The sequence below is a fragment of the Microtus oregoni genome, unplaced genomic scaffold (assembly GCF_018167655.1).
Source record: "Microtus oregoni isolate MIOR12 unplaced genomic scaffold, Mior012 000006F_ref0000085, whole genome shotgun sequence".
Taxonomy (NCBI): domain Eukaryota; kingdom Metazoa; phylum Chordata; class Mammalia; order Rodentia; family Cricetidae; genus Microtus; species Microtus oregoni.
Window position 1 is genome coordinate 56,778,668 of NW_024543065.1, and position 25,519 is coordinate 56,804,186.

General features: G+C 45.0%; 1 protein-coding gene across 1 annotated transcript; it reads left to right on the plus strand.

Annotated features, from left to right (window-relative positions):
- The first annotated feature begins 345 nt into the window (after positions 1-345).
- Lgals7 (galectin 7) lies at positions 346-24,063 on the plus strand. The gene is made up of 5 exons (XM_041654615.1): positions 346-369; positions 956-1,024; positions 22,589-22,677; positions 23,260-23,461; positions 23,921-24,063. Exons 1-5 carry the CDS (start codon positions 346-348, stop codon positions 24,032-24,034), a joined length of 498 nt encoding a protein of 165 aa, XP_041510549.1. The 3' UTR covers positions 24,035-24,063.
- Positions 24,064-25,519: the final 1,456 nt, after the last annotated feature.

Sequence of the window (25,519 nt, forward strand, 5' to 3'; positions counted from 1 at the left end):
TTGGTGATTACTCTGAGACCATTTTAATTAATTAATTAATTAAGACCATTTGAATAATTTTTTTTCTACATGAACTATAAACTGATTGGCCCATTAGCTCATGTTGAATAAATTTATCTCCAATAAGATACAAGTTTTTTTTTTTTTTTGATCTCATTTTCTCCTTGGCCCTTAAAAAGGAACATGTAATTCATTTGAGAAAGGATCTTGCTATGCAGCCCAGGCTGGCCTCCAGTTCATGGCAATCCTTCTTCCCCAGTTTTCCATGTGCTGAGATTGTAGACATTTGCTACCAGACCTAGCTGATGCAGAGACATTTCTACTGCCAGGGCTTCCACTGCTGGCATGGGTGTCGCTGTTCTGTTTTGCGTGAGTCCCTGGAAGCATTAGGGTCGCTCTAGGATGAATTTGGACTTAGCAGAGCAGCAGGGTGAATAGCTTCTGGTGAACCAACTGCCCATTGCTTCACAAGAACCTTCTCTCTCTGTTTTAAAATTGTTACACAATGTCCTCCTCTTAGCAAGCCGATTTCCACATACCAAAACCTCTTATCTGGAGTTGTTTGAAGGAACCATTTGCCCAAGCGATCTTCAGCCGTGAAACTTCTTCATTTTCCATGTCTTTTCCTACCTAAGTTTAGCAAAGCCTCTGGAATCCTTCAGAAAGAAGGGTATCAAGCCATGAACAATCGTGAAAGGCAGTTCAAAGCCCAGGTGCTAACACTCGGGAATTCAAGCCAGATGCGACAGTCTGCGGGATCCACTGCTGCACCTCCCTCTTCTGTTTAAGCTATAATTCCGTTGACCACTGTTCAGCCTTCCAGCCAATACGGCCTTTTCTCTATCGCTTTGTTTCACGGTCTTATGGAAACAAGCCAAACTGCATTTTAAAGCCAAAAAAGTGACTGCTGCTAGAACAAGGACAGCAATCGCTGGAAACGAGAACTCTACTAAAGTGCCGTGCGGGGTTGAACGAGGCTAAGGCACCGGCAAGGCTTTCTACGACAGCATTCCTGTTGTATCAGGTAACCTGTTTGAGAGCGTTTTCTTAATCTCTTGCTGTAAATCATAAATCATTTGAGAATTAGGGTGACCCATCAAATGCATCTTAACTTTCCCCCGTCATACTTGTGACGTCATACTCGTCATCCTTAAATACAATCGGATGCAACTTTCCCACAGCATTCTGATTTTTCTCTGTTCCTTCCGTATTCCTAACTGACCTCCCCACAATATAACAGCTCGTCTCAAAATAGCTATCTTATTGACTGTCTCACTATCTGTTTTATTTTGTGGAGTCCAAAGTTCTGCAGAATGCTATGCCAGTCCCTAGCGAACTCAGCAGTCTGAATTCCTTATGAAGCCCTGGTCTCGTCATTGTAGCGATAGGAATCAACGCAACAGTTCCCATAACTCCAGCAGTAATCAGTCCAAGCATTTAATGGGTTCTTCTTAATATTCCCTCAGCGAACTTCTGCACCAGGATCACCACAGGAGAGTCTTGCCATGGCCTCCACAACCTCACTGGTATCCATCCAGATTGCTGGCCTTGTTCTAAGAATGAATAAACTTTCAGAAGTTACATTTAAAGACACGCTAGACTGAACACAGGTGTGGAGGGCACAGTGTTCACATGCGATGCTGTAGTCGTTAGGTGTTCTTGTACAGGCCATCTTAGTTGCAAGTCAGGGAGTGGTACACCCACCACAAAGAATGGCTCTGATCCGGTCTAAAGGACAAATGTCTAAGTTTCCTTCCTGTGCTTTAAGAGGGCAAAAGGCACTTGCCAATTTCCACAAGTTAATCCAAACCAAATTGCCAAGTTTCAGGAGAGGACTTGCCATTCCAGCTCCTTGCCACCGGATAGGGTCATTAACAGAAGCGCTAATTTCTACAGTTCCACTCTGCTCCATCTGTGCCATCTTAATTCCTCGAAGTGAGCTAAAAGGGCTCCAATCAGTGGTGTCTCCGTGGAGATATTAATTAACACTTGAGATTTCTTTTTACACTTTTTTACATTGTTGCCCATTTACCCGGCCAGATTCCTTGCTGGTAACTCACACCTTAGAGAGTGGTGGATTATGGAACTAGTAGCATTAATCTCCTGTCCTCTAAAACCGGATGCTTAAAGCATATGAAGCTTGGTATGGAAATTCTGGGTAGTATAAACTACAGGTAACCACACTTGACAAGTTTTGTTTAGACCTTGAATTTCGTTACCCATACAAATAGGAATTTCTTGCACTCACACGGTTTAATTTATGATTTCCTTACCCTTCTCCATAGGTTTCACAGATCATTGGTTGTCATAAAAACCAGGTGGCCAAGAAGATTCATTAACTATCACAAGGATATCCATATCTACCCAGCTTACTCCTGTGTTAACTGGAGGAGTAGAGATATAGGCCTGATATGTACAGTTGGTCCCTGTTACCTGGCTACCTGTACAGTTATCACAGACAGCAAAGAACAGGATTGTAGCATCCTGGGTTGTTTCTGAGCCTGTGGAACAATCGCCTCCCTTTGTCACACAAACTCTTATGCTGTCCACGGTGGGAGGATCAGCTGTCTGATACAAAGGCCTTTCTTTCTCAGAGTCATGTCGCCCATATCAGCAGCCCAGACATCCAAGAGACTCCTCTTCTTATTAACTTTGATGGTATCCACAGCCTTTTGTCTCCTGCACAAACATAAGCATACCCTCGGCCCCATCTTACCCTTTCTCGGCTTTCAATTTTGATGTTAAAACATCTTTATAAAAGCTGGGCAGTGGTGGTGCACACCTTCACGCCTTTAATCCTAGCACTCGGGAGGCAGAGGCAGGAGGATCTCTGTGAGTACAAGGCCAGCCTGGTCTACAAGAGCCAGGGGTACACAGAGAAACCCTGTCTCAAAAAAAATTACCATCTTTATTTTTTTCTTTTCTTTTTTTCAGGTCCCCCCCCAGACAGTTTCTCTGTAGCTTTGGAGCCTTGTAGACCAGGCTGGCCTTAAATTCACAGAGATCCGCCTGCCTTTGCCTCCTGAGTGTTGGGATTAAAGGCATGCATCACCACAGCCCTGCTAAAGATGGTAATCTATCCCTGGGAGTCCACATACCCCCTTCTGATTTTTTTTTTTTTTTGGTTTTTCGAGACAAGGTTTTGCTGTGGCTTTGGAGCCTGTCCTGGAACTAGCTCTGTAGACCAGGCTGGCCTCGAACTCACAGAGATCCGCCTGCCTCTGCCTCCTGAGTGCTGGGATTAAAGGCATGCGCCACCATCGTCTGGCCCCCCTTCTGTTTAACAAGCATCTCTTTCAGAGTGCAATTGGATCTTTCAACAGTTGCTGGTCCTGGAGGTTTATACAGTAATCCTGTAATGTGTTTTATGTTATAGCTTGCAAAACAAACAAACAAACACCCCTTCATTTTATTAGACACATTTGCAGGGGCATTATCAGTTTAATTTGTTCAGTATGCCCATTACAGCCATTGTTTCCAGTAAATGTGTAAATATAGAATCCGTCTTTTCAGGACTTACGGCAGATGTCCATTGAAATCCACAGTTTACATCAATGGTAAGATGAATATATTTTAATTTTTCAAGTTCTGTTAAATGAAATACATCTACTTACCAAATTCATTTTTTGTGTGTATGTACCTTTAGGATTACTCCCTGCAGGTAAAGGAATTTGATTATACAATGAACAAACAGGACAGTTTTTTTGGTAATTTCTTTAGCTTGTTGGTCATGTAATGGAAATTTTTTTCTTTAACCTTTACTATTGATATGTTTTTTATGAAATTCTAAAGCTTCTAACACATTTCCTCTCAGTAATTGATCAATTTTGTCATTTCCTTTTGCTAATGGCCCAGGCGATCCAGTATGAAACCCAATATGAGGGATATGTGGAGGAAAATTTCTATCCTGATAGCCTGTTACTGCTGCGTAAATAGCAACGTCAATTCTGAATCATCAGGATAAGCTTAGAAATTAATACATGCAGTACAACCCCTTCAGCACAATGAGTGAGATCAGTAATATATTAAGAGATTAATTGGAGTCTAATCAAACCATTAGAATGGCACAGAACTCTGACTTCTGAGCTGAAGTGGATGGACTTTGAATTTCTTTTTTTTTTTTGATAAATGTTTGTCATGGGAAAAATGTTTATTTTGAAATTATTTTAGTTTGGAAATATAAAACCTCTTGGGGAGGGAAAAAAGAAAGAAAAACACAAAGTATACAAGCAACTTTTTACTTCATAAGTTCTTCATTTGCTCCTAGTTCCTGCAAAGGGAAAGCGCTCAGCCACAATAATGTTATTAATAGGGATATGGATCCATTTCACAAAGAAGCCAGTGAATCCCATGATAGCAAATCCTATGGCTGTGGCCATGGCAATCTTCTGGAATTCTTTTCTGTCGGGTTTGGTGTATCTTTTAACCAGCCGAATTGAGTCCTTTACGAACTGCCGACTTGGCTCAACAAACTGCATTCCCTGATCCGTGACTGATTGCGGGACGGCGGCTGGAGGAGGCAAACACACGTAGCTTAGCGACTTTGAATTTCTTTGCTGATGTTTTCTGCTCTCTAACCGGCCATTCCTGATTTATTTGTATCAGTATAAAGTGTAAGAGCCCCAGAAACAGGGGCTTTTCTCACTGTGCGGGGAAGAATCCATTAGGTTCTATTTATTTATTTTTGGTTTTCTGAAACAGGGTTTCTCTGTAGCTTTGGAACCTGTCCTAGAACTCACTCTGTAGACCAGGTTGGCCTCAAACTCAGAGATCAGCCTGCCTCTGCCTCCCCGAGTGCTGGAATTAAAGGCGTGTGCCACCACCGCCCGGCTCAGTTCTTTTTATAGGCAGAAGCCATTTTCTTTTGGGATAGTTGTTGTTAATTTTTCCTAAGAAATTAATTGTTACCAATCATCATTAGTCACCACAATTGCATAATTTTAACATTAGTGTAAGGTAGTACAATCTCAGCAGGATCCGTTTCTGACAATTGACAAAGTCTTATTCTTCCCTTTAGAATTAATTCAGAAACCTTTCCTATGTAGGTTTTTTCCTTTTAACTCTGCGAACTAGGAATATCTATTCTAAAATATTATCATACCTTTGTATAGTGTAATATTTTGATTCCATTCTAAAAGCTTGCTTTGAGTCAAAGGTCAGAGCTAGCCACTAGCTGACCAAAATTAACCATAGAAGTTTGGAGGACTGAAGACAGATAGGAGACAGGAAGTAATAAGTCAGGCTGAGAGAGGGTCTCAGCCTTTTGGAAGAGGGAACTAAAGAGACAGGAGGTCCCTGGTGGCTGTTTCCCTGCTTCTCTGATCTCTCAGGTTCTTACCCTGATATCTGACTCCTTACCTTTTATTGGTAAAGAATAATTAGATAAACATTTCCAAGTCCGGTAGGGGAATAAGTAGAAGGTAAATTTACTAAAATACATTCATTCAGTCATGAGATCTAATTGATCTACACAGGCATCTTGCAATTTTCATTCTACTTGAGCCAATTCCCTTTCTGCTTCAGCTGTTAATAGCCTTGCGCTGTTGAAATCTGAGTCCCCTTGCAAGATTTGAAGCAAATTACTTAATTCTTGAGTAGGCAATCCAATGGTGGGCTGCAACCAGTTGATATCACCCAAAATTTTTGGAAAACCATTTAGAATGTGAAATTGATCTCTTCTAATTTGTACCCTTTGTGGATGGATTCTCTGTTTATTTAATTTAAATACTAAGTAATTAAGAAAATCTCCTCTTTGTATTTTTCTAGGAGCAATCTGTATTTCTTAACAGGGTAAAGATGGTTTTCTGTACTACATTAAACATTCTTTCTGGGGCTGGAGAGATGGCTCAGGGGTTAAGAGCACTGACTGCTCTTCCCAAGGTCCTGAGTTCAATTCCCAGCAACCACATGTGGCTCACAACCATCTGTAATGGGGTCTGGTGCCCTCTGCTGGCCTGCAGGCATACACACAGACAGAATATTGTATACATAATAAATAAATAAATATTTTAAAAAAACATTCTTTCCAAGGTATCTGTATCAGAAGCAGCCACTAGACTCTCATCCGATAACAGTAAATAATGGGCTGAGGACATCATTGAGCAATGGGAAGAACCACTTCCGGGGGTGGATGCACAAAATACTGACATAGAGTTGGACCGTTCTATAGTCCTCGAGGAAGGGTTTTCCGTTGGTATCATCTACAGACTGGGCATTGTTATGAGTAGGCCCTGTAAAAGCAAATTTTTCTCTCTCTTGTTCTTGTAAAGGGATAGCACAGGGACAGTCTTGTAAATCAATAACTATAATAGCCAGTCTTTAGGTAATAAAGAAGATAAAAGAGCTTCAGGCTGTAAATACCCCACAGGCTGGATTACTTTGTATACGGCTCTCAAATCATTTAACATTCTCCATTTTCCAGATTTCTGTTTTATTACAAACACAGGAGAATTCCAAGGCCAGGCAGTGTCTTCAAGTGCTCAGCATCTAACTGTTCTTCTCCTAGTTTTTCAAGCGCCTGCAGTTTTTCTTCAGTTACGGCCACTGCTCCGCCCGTACAAGCTTAGTGTTAGTTATTTTAAAGGCAGAGCCGCTGGGCTTTGGGCAGCGGCCCCTACTCCAAATATGGACAGCCGGTCCCTGCCTTGTCCTGCTGCTGGACAGTTTGTTTAGCCTGTGCTTTCCCTTGATAATTCTCCCCAGTACCGTTACCAGGGATGCATTCCATTTTCCTCATCGTCTTATGCGCTGTCTCTGAAATTACAGGAATATTAGAGGTCCTCACTGTTGTAACAAGTCTTTTCCCCATGAATTCATGGCTATGTCAGCCACCTTAGGCTTTAATATTTCCACGTGTCCTTCAGGTCCGACACATTTTAATCCATTCTATACTTTGTTTCACCTGAAATAATGTCCCAATACCTAAAAACTGAGTGGTGACGTCTTGTAAAGGCCAGTTGGGATTCCAAGATTCTTGAGAAATTATAGCTCCAGTGTCCATCAAACTTGCAACCCCAATGTCATTTACTTGTAATTAACTTTGGCCTCTCATGGTTAATAACAGTTTGCCAAAATACTTTTTTTCCTCCTTAGTATTTCCAAACCCTCCCATCCTACATGTTGGAGCTGCTTTGCCTTTAAGATACGAGAGTCATAACAACTGAGCAATTCTGTCTCCAGCTTCTCTCTGTATAGTCCTTTTTTCATAAGGCATAAATTTAATTGCTCCTTTGTAATCTTCATCTATAATTCCTAGATGTACAAAAATCCTGGAGATGTTAAACTACTTCTTCCCAAAATTATTCCTACTGTCCCTGAGGTAAGAGGACTTTCCTCCCAGTGGCTATTTTATAACAAGGAATTTGTGGAGATAATGTAAGACGTTTGCCCATTGTCAGTTCTACAGCAGCTTTAAATCTCCAACATTGAGGCTGGGTTCACCCTAAGTATATGCACGTTGACATGCTAACCGGGGTTTCAAAGCTGTCCGTTACGACCATAAAACTCTGACTCTTCTTAATCTATCCAATAAACCATCATCCAAATTTAAATAAACAGCAGAGTCAGTTAAAGTGTTCACAGGCTGAGAAGCATCTAATAAAAGCTGACTGACTATAGCGAGTTTAGACTGTTGAACTGTATGACCCAGAGTGGCTACAGCCTTTTTTGTGGAGCATGTGGAATCTGTGTGTAAGATGGTTCTTTGTCCTTTTTAAGAACCATCTATAAAAGAATTAAAAACAATCTCTGGGCTGGGCGGTGGTGGCACATGCCTTTAATCTCAGCACTCAGTAGGCAGAAGCAGGTGGATCTCTGTGAGTTTGAGGCCAGCCTGGTCTACAAAGCGAGTTCCAGGACAGGCAGGGTTATACAGAAAAACCCTGTTTTGAAAGTAAAAATATCTGTAGGATTTTAAGAGGTAACGTTAGGCGACACCCACGGAGTACTTTATGGAGTTTTGAAATGATGGTCCTTTTTATAGAACCCGGTGTCCTGTCAGTGCGGCCTGTCAATTACTAACCGTGTGGAACAATTTACCTGTATTTTATTTAGTGGAAAAATGGTTTTTGGGGGCTCGTCAGCAGTAAGACATTATTTCTATGTGCTCCCACCTCAGCGGCTGCATTATTTAACACGCTAACAAGCTGCTCTGTTTTAGGTGTTACATTTTTATAGAATTTAGCCAAGAGTTTCCAGAAAGCAACTTAAAAAGCAGAGTCAAATCCTTAGTAATGATAAACAGCTGAGAGCATACTCCGTGGTATAGGTAAACATTTGCTCTCAGTTCATTTACTATGAAAGTTAGAGAATCCTGTAAGGAGTGCTCAGATGATCACGGGAAGAGAACACCCTCCACACAACGAATGACTAACCCCTCTGGAAAGTCAAACAGAGTTGGCCTAGTGCTTATCTCTGATTGCGACTGTCTTAGCTGACCTTGGGGTTGTTTTAATTTTTCTCTCATGAAAGGACCATTGATAATGAGTCCCCCCACCCCACCCCGGCAAGGAAAAATAAACATTTAAACCAAAATCAAACAAACAGACAGACAGGAAGATGCTATGTTCTGGGCTGCTGTGCCATCTCCTGTTGCAGCATTGGAGCCCCGCCCGTCTGCTCTGGAATTCGGGAGTCACTGTTGCTCTGCACTGGGAGGCCCGTGACTGAGACGACAGGCAGCTGCACCTGGAGAGCCCTGAGTTCCAGCTAGTATTGTTTTTTTCTTTTTTTATCGGAAAGAGCCTTTTTCTTCCCTCTACCAGGAAGAGGCTTCTTTCTTTCCTTTATTTTTTATTTCTTGGGCCTTTTTATTTGTAGGCTTTGATTTAACACTTTTCCTTCTTCAACCTGAAAATCCTTTTTTTCTTGATTAAATACTTCCCCCTTTTCCACTGGGAAGGGCCCTTTTCCTTGATTTATCAGAAACCACTCTATTTGTATCTTTAATATTTGCAATAATTGTGCAGTTAGTGCTTTTCCTTTTGACAGGCATTTTAGCAACTGTACTTTTGTTGCTCCTGAGATGGGGAGTTTAAATTCCCGACTCTGCAGAAGCCTGGAGTCCTCTTACCCGTGAGCGAGAACATGCTTTTTATCTCCAGTCCTGGTGTCGTGATCACTTCTTTCTCCCAGACCCATGACGCTGGATACCGGTTGGTGTTCTGCTATACATGGGTTTGTGAGGAATTGGGTCACTTCAGGATGAATTTGGGCTTAGCAAGGCAGCAGGGTGAATCGGCTGGTGAACTGACTGTCCATTGCTTCACAAAAGCCCTTTTATAATTGTTACATTATTTACAAATTTTAGCGAGTCAATTTCCAAAACCTCTTATCTGGAGTTGTTTAAAGAAGACATTTGCCTAAGCAAGCCTCAGCCATGAGACTTGGTGTGTCAGGTCTTCTCATAACTAGCTTAGTTTTGCAAAGGCTCTGAAGAACTTCCGGAAGAACTCTGATAAGAATCAAACACTTCAGCTGGATAGCGGTGAGGCACACATCTTTAATTCCAGCACTTGAGGCAGAGGCAGGTGAATCTCTGTGAGTTCAAGGCCAGCCTGGTCTACAGAGCTATCCAAGACAACCAGGACTACACAGAGAAACCCCATCTCAAAATCCCCACTCACAGGAAAAGAAAGACTGAAACACTTCAAACAAAAGGTAGCCATCACAAAAGGTAGCCAAAAGCCTAAGACTCCAGATTTCAAGCCACATGCACTACTCTGTGGGATCTTTCACTGTACTTGGGGAAACACCATCTCCATCCATACTTTCCCAGGGAGGGGTACATGTTCATGCCTGCATACACTGCCTCCCTTGCACCTGGTCGAGTTAGTCTAGCTGCAAGGGAGTCCGCAAACAAGTTCCTCGTAAGTCTCCCAGGGGAGATCTACTTCATCTCTTCTGGCCTATTTTGGGAAGTCATACTACATTTCTGGGATCCCCTTCTCTTATGAGTGAACTAGTGAAGTTTGTTTGAATTGAAGCCTCCTTTTATGGTAATAAAAATGTCCAAGAAGGGGATGAGGTGTCTCAGCAGAATGATTGCTGAGTGAGCAAAGGACTTGCGTTCAATACCCAAAGAACATTCGTCCAAAAGGCTTTAGGTATGGTGGCATACGTCTTCAATACCAGCACTTGAGAGGAGGAGGCAAGTGAATTTTCTGAGTTTGAGGCAGGGAGTTCCATTCCAGGCAGGCAGATCTCTGAGTCTGATGCCATCCTGGTCTGTAAATGGTGTTTCAGGACAGCCAGGGTTACATAGAGAAATCCTGTCTAAAAAAAAAAAAAAAAGCTAGGCTAGGCATGTGAAGGCATGTGCTTGTAGTAACCCCAGCAGCCCTGGAGAGACAGGTACAGGAGGGACCAGACAACAGATGTTTCTTAACCTGTGAACCATCTCAAAACCAGGGTTCCCAAGTAAGTACACTCAAGGTCTCTGGCCTCCACATGCGTGTTTGAAGGAGTTTGTGCATGCATACTCAGACACACACACACACATACACAAAACAAAATGTTTTAAAAAGAGAATGGAAGCCAGGTGGTGGTGTTGTAAGCCTTTAATCCCAGCACTGGGGAGGCAGAGGCAGGCCAATCTCTGTGAGTTCGAGAACTTGTTACAGGACAGGCTCCAAAGCTACAGAGAAACCCTGTCTTGAAAAAAACCAAAAAAATAAAAAAAGAATGGAATTTATAACTGCACCATCCATCTTTCCTCATAATCACAGTATGACCGTGATATTTTTAATTTTCTTTTTTTTCTTTCTTTCTTTCTTTTTTTTTGGTTTTTATTGAGACAGGGTTTCTCTGTAGCTTTGAGCCTGTCCTGAATCTCACTTGTAGACTGGGTTGGCCTTGAACTCACAGAGATCCACCTGTCTGTCTCCTGAGTGCTGGGATTAAGGGCGTGCGCTACCACCATGGACAACTATTAATTAATATTTTATGTGAGAGTTCTGTAAATAATTTTATTTCTGGTTGGTTTGTTGGTTTGTCACGTAGCCTGGGCTGCCCTCAAACTTGTTATTTAGCCCAGGTTGGCCGTGAGCTCCTAATCCTACTTCCACCAGCCAAGTACTGGGATTATAGATACACAACACTGCTAGAGATCTCTTCATTTTTGAGACCCGGGTCTTGCTGTGTCATCCTGGCTGGCCTTGGACTCTCTCTCTCTAAATAGAGAAGTAAGGCTTTGTTTCCATGTTTCTCAAACTAAGATGACTGAGTTGGTTGCTCTGAGGGGATTAGTCAAAGAGACCAAATCCCACATCTTTGCCTGGCTTCAGGGCTTCCGCCTTGGCTGCGGCAGCAGCAGCCACTAATGCAGATGGATCATCCAAAAGTTGAATGATCTCTCTCCTCCCTCCCCCCAAGACAGGGTTTCTCTATGTAACAACACTGGCTGTCCTGGAACTTGCTTTGTAGACCAGGCTGGCCTTGAACTCACAAAGATCCATCTACCTCTGTCTCCCAAGTGCTGGGATTAAAGGCATGTGCCACTACTGCCTGGCTTAATTTACATCTTTAATTAACCCATATTTTTATCTACGCTTTGCCATGTGGCTTGGTACCTTTTCTTAGTACAGCTTGTCCATCTTGCTTCTCCCTATGTCTACTCGCTACTCCAGACTCAGTCCTTCTTTCTCCCAGGGTGCCACCTAGTCTGGCTCTCCCGCCCAATCTCTTCCTGCCCAGCTATTGGTCAGTCAGCTTCTTTAGTAAACCAATCACAGCGACATATGTAAAGGACTATTCCACAGGGTGATGCTGAGGATGTAGGCTGCCCTGTCTTCCCAGGACATCACAGCAGTGCATCAAGGATTGTCACACAGTTTTAAAGATGACGTAATGAGGATGCCTGTCTAGAGAGGCTGGCCTTGGACACTTCTGGAGGGTTAGAATTACAGGTGGTTAGCACCACTCCTGGCTAGTGTTTTTTGTTTTTGAGAGAGCTGCGTTGTCACACGGCTGCTGAACTTATGAGCTCAATGGCTCTTTCCTCCCCAGCGTCCCTATTAACTGGAATTATAGGCATGTGAACCCTTGCCTAGTTTTCAGGGTATACATAGATAACGTGTCACGGAAGAGGGGAGGAAGGTTTGTAAGGCCAGAGTACCAGGAAGTCGGCTGTGAAAACACTCTCTCCTACAAATGGCTGCGTAGATAAGGTTGGAACGATGGCAATATCAGTAGGTATGTCAACATGGAAAGAGAAAATTGCGTGGGCACCTCTAGAAAGGACAGGCACTGCTGGGAGAAGGAGAATTAGCCTCTCTGAGGGATGAATCACATTATCGGTTGTCTAACATAGAGTGGTCAGTCCTGAAAAAATATACACACAAAAATGGTTCAGCAGGTTGTATTTATAGATGTGTGCATACGTATACATACATATGTAACACTAATAATCAAAAAATAAGAACATCAGTTTGAGAGTGGGGAGACATGGGAAGGGTTATAGAGAGTCACGGAGCAGTGGAGGGAGGGTACAATACAGGAAGGAGGAAAGCTGTATAATTCTGCTTTAATTAAAAACATTTAAAAATAAGACAGCTCATGGGGATTCTCTCATTTCACGTTTGAGTCCAGGAAATTAAAGTCAGGGTTCCCAGTCTTGTGACAAGTGCCCTTTCCTCTACCTGCTGAGCCATTTGCCTATCCTAATTTTTTGTGTTTGTTTTGTGAGACAAAGTCTTGCTATGTACCTTGGCCGTCCTAGAACTCCCTGTGTAGACCAGGCTGACCCTAATCTTTTAAACTATATTTAAATTTTTTATTTAGTCAGGCATGGTGGTGCATACCTATAATCCCAGTACTTGGGAGGCAGAGGCAGGTGGCTCCCAACCTCTAAAGATCTCTCTTTGTCTCTCTCTGTCTCTCTCTGTCTCTCTCTCTCTCTCTCTCTCTCTCTCTCTCTCTCTCTCTCTCCCACTCCCCCAAGATACTAGAAGAGAACATGGGATTCCTTAGAACTGGAGTGGCAGGTGGTCATGAGCCACTTGATGTGCATGGTGGGAACCAAATTTTGGTCTTATCCAAGAGCAGCAAACTCAGCCAGGCAGTGGTGGTGTACACCTTTAATCCCAGCACTCGGGAGGCAGAGATAGGCAGGTCTCTGTGAGTTTGAGGCCAGCCTGGTCTACAAGAGCTAGTTCCAGGACAGGCTCCAAAGCTACAGAGGAACCCTGTCTCGAAAAAACAAACAAACATAAAACAAAGAGCAGCAAGTTCTCTTAATCAGTGAGCCAGGTCTCCAGTCCTTTACTTTCTCTCTGCTTAACTGTTAGGTGATGTAACTGCCCATTCTGTCTCTTATGGGCTCCTGTCCCACCCAGGACTGTCTAGAATAGATACACTAAGTAATTTTGTTTGGCTGAGTATTTGGTGTTGGTATTACTGAGACAATGTAGCATCCTTTTCCAGTCATCCCTGCGGTGTATCTGTGGGGATGTCTCCTTGCATAATTTACTATGCTTCTTGGCCCCCATGTCGATTTGCTTACCGTTGGGTGCCCTCAGTTTCTCTGTATGTTAGACTGAATCCCTTGGTTTGCTAAGTGTGTTGAAACAAGTCAAGGGTTATGTCAATTTCACCTGCATGCGCTCTCAGGCCAGCTGTCCCTTCTGTCTGCCTTCCATTTCCTATGGGTGAGCAGGAGGTTGGAACCCAGAGGACACTGCTATCCAGAAACTCCCTTTACCATCACCCCCCACCCCACAGCCACCTGCTTTGGGCCTGTTTTCAGAGGTATCTGGTGCTGTGGATTCCTCCCAGTTTGGAAGTTCTTGGTTCAATGAGTGTTTCTGCTCAGGATTAAGGTTCTCAGGCCTAAGAAGCTACTTTTCATCTGTTGCTCAATTCACTCTCTTCCCCCTTTCTCTATTTCTTCCAGGAAATAACACCTGAATCAGTCTGCAGAGTTTTAGTATAATAGCAGGCTGCCTTATATAGCAAAAAGATTTAGTTATCTCATAGTTTGAGAACTCAAAGTCCAAGTCACATTGTTGACTCTTGTGAGCTACCCACTGAGGACAGTAGGTAGCCCTTGAGGGACAAGCGGTTATATTGCCAAACAGCTCACTCCCACATAACTCTCTCTCTCTCTCTCTCTCTCTCTCTCTCTCTCTCTGTCCTGCGCTCTCTCCCTCTCTTTTCTATTACCTTTCTGAGGTGTCTCTGTGTGTATGAGAAAGAAGATCTCACATAATCCAAATCTGTGACCCCCCCCCCACTTCTGCTCTAGAGGACTGGAATTTTAGCCATGTGCCACCACACTTGACATTCGTCCCTTGGGCTCACAAAGTAACTGAAATATGGGTAAAAGCATGGCATCCCTATCCTCATTTTTTTCTGTCTCCTTTGTCTTAAAACTTTGGGTCACAGTCCTACCCAGCTATAGCACCAATAAGCCACATCAACAACCAGCATGACACAGTAATCCTAAGGGCTCAGTAGTGGCGCACACAGCTTGGTCGTAACCAACAGTTCTTTAATTGGATTTAAGACCTGCTCAACAGGAGGAAACCGTGCCTGGTACTAGAAACCTAGCTAATTTCTCAGCGCTAATGATATCATGGTTATTGGAGGAGAATCTACAACCACTAATTTACTAAAACAACATAATCCCTAACAACAATCTATAAACATTTTCCTTATTCCTACAGAGAATGTGGTCGTCACCCCTCATCAAGGAAACTTCTTTTTGCAACAGAGAGAAATCACTACAGGAAACCACAGCCACTCAAAACGTACACTTGTGGAGCCCAGTCCCAGCAGATACAAAAACACTCCAGCACCTAAGGCTCAGGGAACATTGCAAAAAAGAGGTGGAAAGATTGTAAGGGCCAGAGGACCAGGGAGATTGCTTATTCATTCCCAGCCGCCCAGACCTGAAATAATTACACAGAAACTATATTAATTACAATACTGTTTGGCCAATGCTTAGACATATTTCTAGCTAACTCTTACATCTTAAATTAACCAATTTCTATTAGTCTGTGAATTACCATGAGGTTGTGGCCTACCGGTAAGGTAAGGTTCCTGTGGGCATCTTTCTCCTTCAGCAGCTACATGGTGTCTCTCTGACTCTGCATACTTTATATTTTTGTTCAGATTTCCCACCTGGTTTTATTCTGCCCTTCCAGAGGCCCACAGAAGCTGCTTTATTAACCAATGATAATAAAACATATTCACAGCATATTAAGAGGAGTCCCACACCACCTCCCCTTTTCTGTCTAATTAAAAGGGAAAGTTTAAACTTTAACCTAGCAAGATTATATACAACAAAAATAGTTCTCGAGCAAAAATTATAGTTACAGTATTTAGTCCATTTCCATTTGGCAAATTTAAAAAATGCTCTATCATCATCTATCCTATCTTTGTGAGCCGAAAGTTGTATATCTAATCTATCTTTTATAATTATATCTTTTTTCAACTCCATCAAAGGCTCTGAAGGATATACTATGACCTAAGTAAACAGGAAGTGCATTGTAAGCAACATCCAAAACTCTATAATTGACAGAGACATCTTGCTGCTTGGATAGTCACCCAAAGTTCTTCTGTAACATTGGAGCATCCATCTTCAGCCTACAGGCCCATAGTATCCAGCAGACTTTTCCATGAAGCAGGAAATTTCAAAGACAGTTTCGCCTATATTGGCAGTTTGTCAGTCACTTTTTTCTGTGTCCTGCAGAATGTCTGGCAGACTCTTTTGTGAAACAGGAACCCTGAAAGACTGTCTCACCTTCTTTAGGCAGCTTCAGCAGTCATTTTTCTGCGGGTCCTGCATGTCCATTTTTTTAAAAAGATTTATTTATTTTTTATTTTTTTATATTTTTTGATTTTTCGAGACAGGGTTTCTCTGTAGCTTTTGGTTCCTGTCCTGGAACTAGCTCTTGTAGACCAGGCTGGCCTCAAACTCACAGAGATCCGCCTGCCTCTGCCTCCCTAGTGCTGGGATTAAAGGCATGCGCCACCACCGCCCGGCTATTTATTTTGTTTACAGTGTTCTGTCTGCATGTGTGCCTGTAGGCCAGAAGAGGGCACCAAATTTTATTACAAATGGTTGTGAGCCACCATGTGGTTGCTGGGAATTGAACTCAGGTCCTCTGGAAGAACAATCAGTGCTCTTAAACTCTGAGCCATCTCTCCAGCCCCTGCATGTCCAGTTTTTACAGCATACCATCAAGCAGTCCTGGAAAGAGCAGTTTCTTGCCCAAATGACAAGCCAGGTCACACTGAAGGCAAATTCCATAGTGAGTTTCTTCAATGCCCAGCAACCTCTCTGAAGTAATTGGTGCTGCCAGAAGCAAACATGTCTCACTGTTGAGAAAAGTCTAAGTTCTTAAAATATTTTAAATGCCATATTCTGTATGCCTTTGAAAGATTTTTAAGAATACCTATCCATTTGAAATATATCTCTGTATATCTAAAAAACCTAACTAACATGACTACAAGTTTAACTATTCTAAATGACTATCTAGTAATCTGTACTTTTTAACTATATATTACATTTTTAGATGAGCTGCACAAACATAATACCTTAAACAAGAGCATACATATAACAAAATTGACCTTAAAATTGTTTTTTTAAATATTTAAAAATATTTAAAAATATCTGACCTTAAAATTGTATCAATAGTCCAAGATCCATACCAACGCAAAGTATCCATCTCTATATCATATCCCCCTTTAAATGAAAACAAACATGTATAAACAATTATCTAGGGAATTCGAGCATTGTTCTCTAGACTACTTCCTGCTGGTTGGGGATGTTGTGAATCAGGTCTTTCATGGGGCATCCTGTGTGGTGGGTCCATCTCAGCCAGCAGTCCTGAAGCTGTCATGGATGTTGGACCATCTGGGCCATTGCTTCAGGGAGTCTTATTTGATCCAATCACATTAGCCTGGAAGGAATCCACAGCTTTCTGTCCTCTATGGAAACAAAAGCAGAACCTCTTTTCCAAAGCAACAAGTCCTTAGACCCAAATTTTGAAGTCAAGATACCCTTAAAATGTGTGTGTGTGTGTGTGTGTATAAGTTTAACTTTGCAGCCCATACATGTCTCTCTGTACTTAGCGCATTCATAGTAAAAACATTTAAAGAAAACACAATAATATACATAATCCAGACTGTGTATTTTCCATCTTTACGTGGTTTCTTTTTTACTCTTACTTTTAATATTTATTTTATTATATTTACTTTACTCCTTTAATCTATGTCTGACTTTTTTATAACTGTCTATACTCTTTTCCCTCTCTCTCCCAAGCCTAGGTCCATTTTTTAAACACACTGTGTCTCATTTAGAGGTCTTTTATGCCTAAATCTGCTTTATTGCATATTTGAAATTCTTTTTTGACAAGAAGCATTTTAAAATGGCATGCAGTGTGGTTGTGGCGCCCTGGATGCTGGCTCCACCTCTCTTGGCCTTTCAATACGGTGGAGGTACTCTGGGACTGCTGGGTGGGAGTCATGCTCACCACCTCAACTTTGGGAAGCCCCACGCAACTGAGGAAAGTGAAGAGCGGCAGAGGCGTCTTCTTCCAGGAAGAGCGCATGTGTTTAGTCCTCCAGTGCCAAACACTCAGCCCTGCAAATATACATAAAATAAGGTTAGACTGAACACTTCATATTTAAACATATATTCAAATGTATGTATATATACAATATATATAAGGGGAAAAGAGGCATGGATTTAAAAGGATTAGGGAGGGGTATATGGTAGGATTTGGAGGGAGGAAAGGGAAGGGAGAAATATTATAACTGTATTATAATCTCAAACCAAACAAAGACCTCTAGGTGAGCCGCCCATTCAGCACTGTTAATCACTCCAGGAGGGGTGGCCAACTCATCTCGTACTCTTTGGGGCTGCCCTTGAGGAGGATAGGGAAAATGTTCCCTTGGTAAAGTGCTTGTCCCACAAGCGTGAGAAGCTGAATTTGATCCTCGGTACCCACGTAAGAAACCGGGCATGGCAGAGCACACTTGTAATCCCAGCTCTGGGGATTTGGGGACAGATGGCTCCCTGGGGATTGATGACTAGGCAACCTAGCCAAATCATCGAACTCCAGGCTGTCTCCGAAAACTGGGCGGGTTGTCACAGCTGGTGGTGCCTGTCTTCCATCACAACACTCAGTAGACAGAGGCAGGCAGATCTCTGAGGGTTCTAGGCCAGCCTGGTCTGCACAATGAGACTTGGGAAGGGGGAAAGACAGGAAGCCAGAGAAGAGAGTCATCCAGAGCATTTTATTCCCAGGCCCTGAGATGCACAAGACCTAGTTTATCACCTAGAATGCTTGCTGCACAATTAGAACAGTGAAAAATGAATGCCTGGTAAAACCATGCTGTCAGCTTAAAATAATCAAGAGCTTTTAATTAAATAAGTTCACAAACAGAGCTGAACACTACGAGACAAGGCCCGAGTCTTCAATTCACTATAGTTATCATCAGAATCATTTGCTTTCCCACAGGTGCAGTGACTCTGACCTTTAACCCCAGCAGTGGGGAGGCTGAGACTACAGGGAGACTTCATTGAAATAGAAAGAAAGAGGAGGCTGGAGAGATGGATGAGTGGTTAAAAGCACTGGTTACTCTTCCAGAGGACTCAGGTTCTGTTCCCAAGACCCACAGTGGCTCACAACTGTCTATAACTGCAGTTCTGGGAGATCCTACGCCCTCTTCTGACCTCCTCAGGTACTGCACTCACATGGCACACATACGCATATGCAGGCAAAACACCCATACACATAAAATAAAACTCATGTCAGACACTCATAAGTCCTTGTAATTCCAGTTTCAGAGGATTCAATACCCTTCCTTCCTTCCTTCCTTCCTCTTTCTTTCTTTCTTTCTTTCTTTCTTTTGTTTTTCAAGACAGGGTTTCTCTGTGTAACAGTCCTGGCTGTCTTGGAATTAGCTTTTGTAGACCAGGTTGGCTTCGAACTCACTGAGATCCCCCTGTCACTGCCCGGCCCAACACCCTCTCTTAGTTGTCCCAGACACTACGCTCACGTGCACATACTCCACCTCTAGGCACATACTTAAGTCAAAATAAAATCTTTAAAGTTTAGATTTTCATCAAATCATAAATATTATTATCTTCTCGTTCTATTATTTCTTTATTCTTTTTCTTTCTTTCTTTTCTTTTTTTTTCTTTTCTTTCTTTTCTTTCTTTTTTTTTTTTTTTTTTTTTTTTTGGTTTGGCCTGGCTGGCCTAGAACTAGCTCTTGTAGATCAGGCTGGCCTCGAACTCACAGACATATGCCTGCTTCTGCCTCCCAAGTGCTGTGATTAAAGGTATGTGCCACACTGCCCAGCTTCACTTCATTATTTTCACTGTGTATAAAAAATAATAAAAATTCTAACAGGCTGGGCAGTGGAGATGTACACCTTTAATCCCAGCATTTGGGAGGCAGAGGCAGGCGGATCTCTGTGAGTTCAAGGCCAGCCTGATCTACAAGAGCTAGTTCCAGGACAGGCACCAAAGCTACAGAGAAACCTTGTCTTGAAAACAAACAAACAAACAAACAAAAAAATCCACCAGACTGACGTTGATGGAATGAGTCCTGGGTTGTCTTGGATTTTAAGTTCCCACGGCAGAGCTGGGGATGTGGCTCAGTTGGTAGGGTGCCTGTCTAGCAAAGACAAAACTCTGGGTTCAACCCTCAGCATTGCATAGACCAGTTGTGGTGGTACATGCCTAGCACTTGAGAGGTAGAGAGGATCAAGAATTCAAGGCCATCCTTGGCTAATTAAGTTCAAGGGTAGCCTGGGCTATATAAAATTTTGTCTTAAAAACAAAACAAAACAACAACAGCAACCCCCTCCCCCCCCAAAAAAAACCCTCAAGGACCTATTTTGTTAAAATCTTTCTTAATCCATAGCATGTTTCTGTAAAGATGAGTCACAGGAAATAAATACATTCACTAATGAATTAAAAATGAAAAAAATATGTTTAAGGGGATATTATTCAAATTATAACAAAGATCATTGATACAAAGAGGAGTCAGTCAGGGACTCAGCACTTCTCCATTCCCAGACAGGAGGCAGATATAGGAACTGATAAAGGGTTGAATGCAAGCGTTTGGCCAATCACTGAGGACAAGCCCAGACCTGCAAAGAGCCTCACATGAACTCAGGTCCAGCGCTGATGCAGAAATGAGAGCCGGTCCGTGGGAATCAGTAATAACAAAGCGAGGTTCAGACAAGTGTCAGACAGTGGTTTACACAGAGCGTGAAGTTAGAATAATAGGAGCCACAATTTTTGGCCTAAGTGTGACAAGCTGAGGGGGCTGCAACATGAAACCAGATGTCCTCTGGTTCAGCCCTCTGATGTGTCCCTGTCCTGTAGAGTCCCAAGGTAAAGCCTTCAAAACCTGCTCTAAGATGTTCCTCTCTAACCCAAGGTTTGCTTTTAAATTTAAATTGTGTATATGTGTGTGTGTGTGTGTGTGTGTGTGTGTGCGTGTGCACATGTGTGTGGGTACCTGAAGAGGCCAGAAGAGGGCGTCAGATCCCTGGAGTTTTAAGCAGTGATGAGACCCCTGATGAGGGTGCTGGGAACTGAGCTAGGGTTCTCTGCAAGAGCAGCCATGATCTTAACCACTGAGGCATCCCTCCAGCCATTGTCCATTTGGGTTGTTGTTTTGCTTTTTGTGAGAGGGTCCCTCTATGTAGCCCTGGCTATCTCGGAGCTCGAAATATGTGTAGAACAGGCTGGTCTCTAACTCCTAGAGATCTACCTGCTTCTGCCTCCCAGGTGCTGAGATGGGGGCGTTCGCCACCAAGCCCGGTGGTTGCTGTTTTTTGAGACAGTGGTGTGCAGTCCTGGCTTCAAACTCAGTGTGAAGTCAGGGATGACCTTGAGCTGATTCTCCTGCCTCCACCTCCAAGTGCTGATTTCCAGGTGTGGGTCATCACGCCCAGCTCAAGCCTGTTTTCTCCTACACAAAAAGAGGAGTGCTGTTCCCTAGCACTGCAGTTCCCCACTTTTTCTCGAATCCTCTGCTCCCTCTCTGGACCTCCACGTGGGAGTCCTTGATGTGTGTTCTAGGGCTGGGAATCTGGATATTGGGACAGAGGAACAGAGAGGAAGCAGTCCCCACCTAGCTTTCTATTCCCAGTATGCATCTGGCTCAGGGCTCTACCACCTGGTGGGTGGGGCAGAGGAGGGGGGGTAGGGATGGGGAAAATCTTCCAGGAAGGTTGCTGGGCTGTTAGGAGTGGTAACTGGTCCGCACTTCCACCCTCTTCTGCTTGCCTTCTAGAAACTTCCTTTTCCATTCTTTCTGATTTCCCCCACACTTCCTCTAGAGTCCTGGCGACTGAAACCCCGGGCTCTTAACAGTGTCCCAATTGTGTTTACTTTATCTGGGTGGTGACTGGAGCTGGGACACCCACTAACCCCTATCCTATCTCACCCTAACTGGGTGGGAAGATGGGCTCAGGTCAGAAGTCTCTGCTGGACACTTGAGAGGAAAAGGATAGGGATGGAGACCCAGGGCAGAACCACAGGGAAGGGGCCACAAAACGCCTGTGGCAGATTGCTCTTTGGGAAAATTGCTCCCTCCAACTCAGTCCTCTGTATGTTAATATTTTGGGGAGGCTGCTCTCCGTGTGTCCTGGTGGCTTCAGGGATGCTGACACACACATCTGGACACCCAGAGGCCTAGGTAGGGTCACTGCTAAGTGTGCCTTCTTCATTTCACCCTCCACCACCAGGCACTTCCAATGTGCCAGACATAACAACACTCTGGTAACCTCGGCCTGGCATATGACAAGAAGGAATGATGGGTTTCCTGGGGCCCCCAATAAATGCCATTGAGCTATTATGTCTGCCAGAGGTAGAGTTGGGCTGGGCCAAGCAGAACAGCCTGGCTCTTGGGAGGAGGCTCCCTCTGGGAAAGAGGTGGTGGCGGTTCTGGCTGATGAGTCTCTCTGGATCCAGAGAAGTCCTGTGCCGGGTGGGGCCATGGAGGGAGTGGGGTAGAGAGAGAACCTCTCCAGTCTTGGTGCTGAAAGATATCCCTATTCTACAATCCTAGGAAAGGGGAAGACAGCCGCGCCCCCAGTTGCTGTGGGGGCAGGGCAGGAGGAGACTGGCCCAGTCTTAACAGATTTGCCCTTAGGGCCGGGGTCTGTGCCAGGTGTGGGTGTTGGGTGGGAAGGGTGGAGCTGCACCCTTTACTTAAGGTCTCCTCCTGCGGCTCCCGGCCTCATTGCTTCCATATTGGTGCACCAGCCATGTCTGCGAGCCCCGTAAGTGTTCTGAGACTGGAGGAGCTGGGACCAGGGTGGGACAGATCAGGAGGCCTGGCCTTGCTGAAACCTCCTCGTCAAAGCCCAAAAATACAGGCACCCGGAGAGCTGAGTGTGGCCTGTCTCTTGGGTCTCACCGGCTGGTCCTGATGGGCCGTACCTTGCTGGTTTCCCTCCTTGTAACTGTTTTGTGTCGGTCCCTCTTCATGCTGTCTCTGCCTCTCTAATCTGCATCCCCTCTTGTCTTCGGGCCTTTCCCTGGAGTTCCTAGCTGGAACTGACCCATTTGTTTCTTTGTCTCCCTGGTTCCCATCCCTGCCCCACCCAAATCTTTCAGGCCACCAACCACAAGACCCCTCTGCCTCAGGGCGTCCGCACTGGCACAGTCATGAGAATCCGAGGCGTCGTCCCGGAACAGGCTGGCAGGTAACATCCTGGGCTCCAGGGGAAAGTGTGGGGGCTCTCCTGGCTCAGTAGATCCCTGTTTCTTATAGCCCATACATGGGGTCCCTGGGGCCTTTTCTGTCAAGTGTTGCTATCTTAATTTGGATGTATTCGCTAATTTTCCTCCAAGACTTCGTGGGTGGGTGCACAGGTCTCCCTAAAAATTTAGGATTCTAGGGCAACCTCAAAAGTCCCTGGTTAGTCCTAGGAGCTCCATGTCCCGTTTCTCAGGAGCCTGAAAATCTGCCTTGGGTCTTGATGCCACCCTGGATGCCCAGGGTACCTGGTCATCAAACCCGTGGTCTACTAAAATTGAGACCTTGGACTTTGTGGGAGAATTGGTAATCAGGAATAATGGGGTCCATGCTACTGGCCCCTCTCATCTGGGGTGGGATTCCTGTAATATAGGAACAGCAGGCCGTCCATCACACCAGAACTCCAGGACAGCTCCAGCGTCTGGAACTGTATCCTGGCTATAAACACAGGGACTCTGTGTGGGTGTGGGCGTGCCCGGGGACCTGCGCATGGTGGTTGCTGATCTCTGAGGCCTACTGTCCCCGGCAGGTTCCATATAAACCTGCTGTGCAGCGAGGAGCAGGGGGCAGACGCCGCCCTGCACTTTAACCCGAGGCTCGACACGTCCGAGGTTGTCTTCAACACTAAAGAGCAAGGCAAATGGGGCCGCGAGGAGCGGGGCTCGGGCATCCCCTTCCAACGGGGGCAACCCTTTGAAGTGCTCCTCATAGCCACAGAAGACGGCTTCAAGGTGCATCTTTGAAGAGGAATGGGTCAGACCCGGGTCTAGAGCAGAGTACTGAGCTGCAGTGAGGGTGGGGGGAAAGGTCTTGGGGTGCTGAGACAGGGGCCCAGCTCCTGACACAGACCTGCCCTTAACAGCGACAAGACTGAGTGATCCAGAGCCAAGTGCCCTTGGGATGGGTGTCCTAGCAGGGTGTTGTGAACACAAACCAGCCTCCCTGTTGGTCTGAGACCAACATCCACTATCACCCACACCACCTTTAACTCCCGCTGTAGTAGCAGTGCGCGCTCTAGTGGTCGTGACATCAGCCGCCCACACTTGGGAAACACCTTTGTACTGTACTCATTGTGTCCCATTACAACGGACAACAGACCCTCTGAGGAGAGAGGCTCGCTGCGGTTAGCGTCTTCCAGGGTCGCAGACCGCGATTCGCATCCAGGCCTAACTTCATCTTTCACTCTGCAGGCAGTGGTCGGGGACTGTGAGTACCTCCACTTCAAGCACCGGATGCCACCAGCAAATGTGCGCGTTGTGGAAGTGGGCGGAGACGTGCAGCTGCACTCAGTGAATGTCTTCTGAGCTGAGGGCGGTGGGGTCGTCGGGGAGGCTCGGAGAGGAGGGTTGTGGATGGCGAATAAAGTGTAGCTGTAGTTCCCGGTTGTGTCCGTGTCCTTTATGTATGGCTGAAGAAACTGAGGCTCAGAGAAAAACAGTGACCCAGCCGGGCGGTGGTGGCGCATGCCTTTAATCCCAGCCCTTGGGAGGTAAAGGCGAGTGAATCTTTGTGAGTTCGAGGCCAGCCTGGTCTACAAGAGCTAGTTCCAGGACAGGCTCCAAAGCTACAGAGAAACCCTGTCTCGGACAACAAAAAACCCAAAACATAGTGACCCAAGGTTAAAGGGAGCCCTATCTGAGACGCCCCTCAAGGAGGTAGCTTAGCCGAAGTTTGGCGGGATTTCATTGGTGGAGCCCCCAGGTGGTGAGGGTGGGGTGGGGGAAGGGTAAAATTTAGTGTGGCCTCACACTTGAGGCCATTCTCTTGCCTGGCACTACCACATCAATTACTTTGTAACTATTTTTTATTTCGTGAGTGTGAGTGTGTGTGGGGGGTACGTGTGTATGAGTAAAAAGGGTGTCAGATTCCTTGGAGGTATTGTTACAAGCAGTTGTGAGGGGCCCGACACGGGTCTAATCCAAGAGCATCAAGTGCCTTCTGTACAGCAAGCCGTTGTGTTCCTGCAGCCTTCTGGCATTTGGCGATACCTTTATGTGAAACTGTGTCATCTTTACAAAGGTCACCAAAATGTTTCCTTGTGCAAAAGGAGGAAAGCTGGGCACGGTGGCTCATGCCTGCTATCGCAGTACTCTCTGAAGCTGAGGCAAGGGAATCGCCCTGAGTGGGAGGCAAGCCTGGGATACAGAATGAGATTCTGCCAAAAACACAAATGAAATTAAAAACTCAAAAAAGAGGAGCTTCTCTCTCTTATTTGGACATGCCAAGCTTTCGGATCCCTGGAGACGACTGGGCAGGCGGGGGTGGGCATCTCGCTGGGTGGCACCCAGCTGGGCGCCTCACCCAGCGTCGGGACAGGTCGCTACTCGCGCGTCCCCGGGGCAGACGCGGTGCCTCCAGCAGATGATACCCTGGGCTGGGCGGGGCGTCACGGGCAGGCCTGGGTCCCCGTCGCAGCCGTGCGCGCCCCTTGGACACAGATCCTGTGGTCCTGATCCGACGGTCCCGACCCCGTGCCCTGCCATAAATAAGTGATTTATGGGGACCCGGTGACTAGCGCAGCCTGGGTTGGTTTTCAGCCTCCGTCGGGATGGCACTAGGCGCGGTGTTCCGGAGCCAATACCGCTTCTCACTAGAGACCAAGAAGCCCTCCCCGTGACCTCCACTGTAGGCAGTAGGTTGAATCTCCAAGCTACCTTTCTTTCCAGAACTTTCTTCGGAGACACGCCCCAGAGGGACACGCCATAGATCTGTGCCCTGACCTAGCACACAAACGACAATCCCCATCTAGCGGCCGTTGTGCGCCTTGCCACCAGGATCAACGCTAGTGC